Genomic DNA, 5,209 nt, shown 5'->3' on the forward strand with positions numbered 1-5,209 from the left:
GCCGTACCATATCCATTATCAATGATAATTTATAAATAATTGATTATTTTGTCGTAATTTTTAGTTATAGAGAAAAAAACTCGTCTACATTGGTTCATTTGTTTCGGAGCTACAAAGCCACAAGCAGATATACAAATAAACAGATACGCAGACAGAGCTTCACACTTTAAATTTATACCACCCCAGGTTTTTCGTCGGGGTTTAAAAGGAATATTAATTAAGTACACAATATAAATAACGGAAAAAGCGAAATAATGAATAACCAAAATATTTATTTAAACACAACCACGCGAGTTTTTATTGATTTACTCTCTGAATAGTTAATAAAATTAGCCCTGTACTATACACTGTCCCACTGCGAAGCACGGACCTCCTCTACTACTGAGAGGGATTAAGCTTAGTCCACCACGCTAGACCAGTGCGGATTGGCAGACTTCACACACCCTCAATTTTCTTTTAGAGAACTTCTCTGATGCAGGTTTCCTCACGATGTTCTCCTTTACCGTTAAAGTAAGCGATAATTCACAAAGAATACACACATACTTAACTTTAGAAAAGTCAGGCGTATGCCCGTGGGTTTTGAACCTGTGGACATTCGTCTTGCAGTCCGTTCCACTTCCAACTAGGCTACCGCCACTTAATTATTGAAAGAATTCTATAACGGTAAAACAAAGTTTGCGACGTTCCTTACGAGTCACCGCAAGCTAATGATAGGTTTAACGCATCGTTTTGTAACTTGGTTTTTGGTTATCGTGTTTTTTTTTGTTTATAATGCACTCGGCGGCGTTGTGGTCTGCATTGTTTGTAAGAAAGTAGTCATTTTAAGTGACCTCAATCTAGTACCAAGATTAGTAAGATGTAATTTCCTTTCGTTTATTGTCATATACGTCATAAGGTGGAGTTCGCACTATGGTGGGTAGAACCAGCAAAGTTTGCGGTTTAATAGAACACACAAACACAAGTATACACACTCACGCCTTTCATCTCCGAAGGGGTAGGCAGAGGCGCAACTGGTGCACCCAATAAAATCGTCGTGCGTATTCCGTCTTATGACGGTCATATCAGGTACAAATTCCTGATTCCGGGCTGATACTGAGTAGAAAAACACAATATCACTACCCGACCCGAGGATCGAACCCGACACTGCAGCAATGCAGTCGTACCCTAATTAAACTCCGCCACCGCGTTCAAAAGTTTTTTTAAATAAACAACTACAGCGGGAGTCGATCCTTTACGATTGTAAGAAGGGTGGCCGTGCGGTTGGCGGGTACAATGCTCTTGAAATACCTTGGGCGATTAGTGGAAAAGGTTCAGAAGCCAAATGAAGGTCGCCTGACTGCTGAGCTAATAGAGACAGGTAGTTAAATACTAATTTTGGCTTGTAATTGTTTTTAATGTTAAAAATAATAGTGAAAGCAATTTCTATTAAGTTAGAAAATGCACCTATAGCATAATTGTGCTGAATGGCATGAGATTGCCATCTGTTGCCATTTGATACTTTATCTGGACGGCATCACGCTTACCATCAGGTACAATGCAGCCACTTAGTCGTGCCAGAATTAAAAAAAAGTCCTTCTATATACTCCCAGGTAAAAAAGCAGCAGTCTATGTCCTTTCCAGGGTCTCAAACTATCGCCATACCAAATTTCATCGAAACCCGAGTTATGATGCGGAGCGGGGAGAAGGGCTTTTTAAAAAATATAATAATATATTAAGCCCGTAGACTTGACCGTCCACGTCGAGAAGAAGCTGAGAACTAAACTTTTATTAATCTAGACATACAATCATTGACTCTTATCTTAAACTTAATTATCTTCTTATGTTTAATTATTCTATATGTAATGGTTAATAATACGAAAAAGAAGCACTCCTGCGAAAACTGCATAAAAATTGGTTAAAAATGGGCTAGTAATTCATATTTCAAATATTGTAACGTTCAGAAGTGGGCGCGTTGTAGGGATATCACTTCATCTCTTTCTTTCGCACGCGTCGTAATTCCCGATGACGTCACATGTGGATATTTCGTCTCTTTTCTGTTTCCTGTTAATTACCCCTTCCACCGACATTCAAAGACTTATAAGTTGTTGATTTTTTACCGGATTTTAATAATTCCTTTTGTGTTATAATTTATATAGCGTAAATAATTGATAATAGTAAAGAACAAAAATAAGTCCGGTACCCTATTACGGCGACGTAATTCCCGTTTGGTATTTTTGGAATTTACCCTGTTTAAACAATCAGACAGACGCGGCGATTAAGTTTTGTTTAAGATGTAAGGATTATCAACAATGTAATGAAAGCAGGATTTCTGTCACTAGCGAAGGGCCCTTATAATTCGAATCCTGCCAGCTTCCCTTTTGTAACTAATGTAAAATGTAATTATCGTTCTAATGATTTGCAGACCGTATTTATGGATATCAATAGTGCCTATATGTTGTGTCGGGTTCGCTTTCGGAAAATGTCACCTTTCGCCACTGATTTCTGTTGTATTGAAGTAGTTATAGAATTGGACATCGCGGTTTCATTTCTGCGTTACCAAAAATAATATAATCTATATATATAAAAATGAATCCCTACTTTCCTTGGTCACCCCATCACGCGTGAACGGCTGGACCCATTTCACTATTTTTTTGCTGCGTTTTATATTGTCAGGAGAAGGTTCTTATGAAAGAAAAAACTCAAAAAATTGCGCGGATAATTAGAAAATTTTAGAAAACTTAACGAAAATATTAATTTTATATAGCTGTCAATTGTTTAAAATAACTGTCAGCGATTGACAGAATGCGCGCTGTAAATTTATAGTTAAGACGGGACAACGTCTATCGGGTCAGCTAGTTTACTATATTTTCGCGTCATTCATAATATTATATTGATCTATGGAAGTATTTGTGGTACAGTTATTGGACAACGCAGTTTTATTCGCATCTTTCATTACATAATTGACTTTCTTCCTTGTTGTGATTGTATTACATCAAAGACTAAATCTTTAATACAGATAAAATTGATCAACATCGTGAAAGTCAGGGGGCCTTTTTTCCGTCTACGGGGTATATCCTTCTTTTTGCAATCACGGGCATTCTAATCGAAAGACAGCTTTGGTGGCTGTGTAGGTAAATAGAGGATTTCTTAACTCTTTTACCTATACAACCATCAAAGCTGTCCTTTCAATAAAACGTCCGTAATTGCAAAAAGACGGATTTGCCTTTACAGACGGAATAGACCCCTCTGACTTTAAATAAATAAATGTGTAATTTTAAACCTAATAATTTATTTACAATTTTTTCAATAAATAGGTACATCAAAAATCAATGTAGTACATGATTGTATTCATTGCCTATAATAAATAGTGTTTTTAATATCACTAACAGGTACATAAGTTTATAACGAGAGGTCGATAATCATAGTTTATTGTGCAATAAAAGGTGTCGACTCATCTGTGTGCATTTTATTATTATGAAGTCCAGATGAGCTGCCCTCACGAGTTTATTAAAAATATATACAGCATCTTATTATTTTTGTTTTGACATTAGTAAAAAAAAAATTACATGCTCTGCTCGTGTATAACAACTATAATTACTTAATAAGGGCAAAAAATCGTTTTTAATGCATAAAGTTTATCTCAATAAAGTTCAAAGTAGCAGTCTATGAAGGAATATTAAAAAGGCAATATTTAACAATATTCACCCACTACATACATTTATATAAAATCGTGTGAATTAAAATAAATTTTATTAACATAAGTTTAAAATCTACATTTAAATGCAATTGATATTTGGTATGACTTTTAAGATTTTTTTTACAACTAATAATCATCGAAGATACCGTCATCGTCATCATCATCGAAATCATCATCGTCGTCGACTCCTGGCGGGACAAGCGCACCGTTTAACACTTCACTGACGGGCTCTTCAAAGCCCAACACTTTAGCTAACCCGTACACAAGCCGCATCACCACAAGCCTCGTGAAGTCAACTGGAGTTGTCTCCTTCCTTTGCAGTGTCAGCTGCTTGTCCGTTGGATAATCTCTGACCTTCACTCTCTTCATTTCACACGGCATCACGCTCAACAACAGTGTGAAGACGAAGAAATAACATATTTGCCGCGCCATCTTGAATTTTTTCCCGCCAATATTTCGCGTTCGATGTCCACGATAATTTACTAGCGTGTTAATTTACTGCATCATAATAAATTTGAAACGGAATGTAAGCGCGTAAGTGAATGAAGCGACAGTCGTGTCGGCGCGCTCGCTCGCAACTCTATTGTGAGTTGTGACGCGCCGATAAGTGTATGGATAACTGTCTGTTGCGACGTTCGTAAAGAAACGTTGTACAGTTACAGCGGCATATTGGGACAGAGTGAAAAGGAATCGCATTTCACTATGTTTATTTGCATTAATGATGACGCGACCGTTGGAGTTGGACCGTGAACTCAAAATATGCGTCGATGTATTTTGCATATCATTATCCGGATTCATACGATCTGGTTTAACATGCGTTTATAAACTATAATATTCGTTTTAGGCCATATTTTACTTATCTGTAGAAAAAACGCACATTGATTTCTGTATGGTATTGTGACCATCTTCGACCAATGAATACTTACACGCTTTTTAAGTTAGACGCTACATAGTGACAAACTATTGAGACAATGAAGTCTCGACATAGCAACGCGACAATGTAGGAATCAGGTAATTGTAGCGTGTCAGCCAGACTAGATATAAATAACACTTCACCCACTAACCAAGATCATGATACGACTAGATAGAGGCTAGATTGGAAGGCTTGACACGCGTGCCGGCTGCGCATGCGCCGTGAACGACCTTATACAGAGTGTTATAAAAAACAATGTCTTATTAACTTTGTGATTGTGGTTGAGGCATGGTTAAGCGAAGATAGCTTAGTTGGGAGTGAAACGGACTGCTGAGACGAATGCCCGCAGGTTCCAAATTCAAGAGCAATCTGACTTTTCGTAAATTATGTGAGTACTCTTAGTGAATGATGGCTTGCTTACCTGCGTACCTGAGAAGTTCTCTAAAAGAATTTTGAGGGTATGTGATGTCTACCAATGTGGTGGACTAATGTTAAAACACTTTGCAGTAGTAGAGGGGGCCCGTGCCCAGCAGTGCGACGGTATGTAATACAGGGTCGATATTATTATGTCCCACTTTGTTGTGTCAAAATCCTTAAACCTGAAGTGGGAGATATAAAGT

The 5,209-nt window shown here is 37.5% G+C and overlaps 1 protein-coding gene across 1 annotated transcript; it reads right to left on the reverse strand.

Moving 5' to 3' along the window:
• Positions 1-3,248: 3,248 nt before the first annotated feature.
• Positions 3,249-4,751, reverse strand: LOC115443291. Its single transcript, XM_030168646.2, has one exon. It carries the CDS (start codon positions 4,106-4,108, stop codon positions 3,803-3,805), a length of 306 nt encoding a protein of 101 aa, XP_030024506.1. The 5' UTR covers positions 4,109-4,751; the 3' UTR covers positions 3,249-3,802.
• Between the last annotated feature and the right edge of the window lie 458 nt (positions 4,752-5,209).

Source organism: Manduca sexta, chromosome 9 (genome assembly GCF_014839805.1).
Source record: "Manduca sexta isolate Smith_Timp_Sample1 chromosome 9, JHU_Msex_v1.0, whole genome shotgun sequence".
Taxonomy (NCBI): domain Eukaryota; kingdom Metazoa; phylum Arthropoda; class Insecta; order Lepidoptera; family Sphingidae; genus Manduca; species Manduca sexta.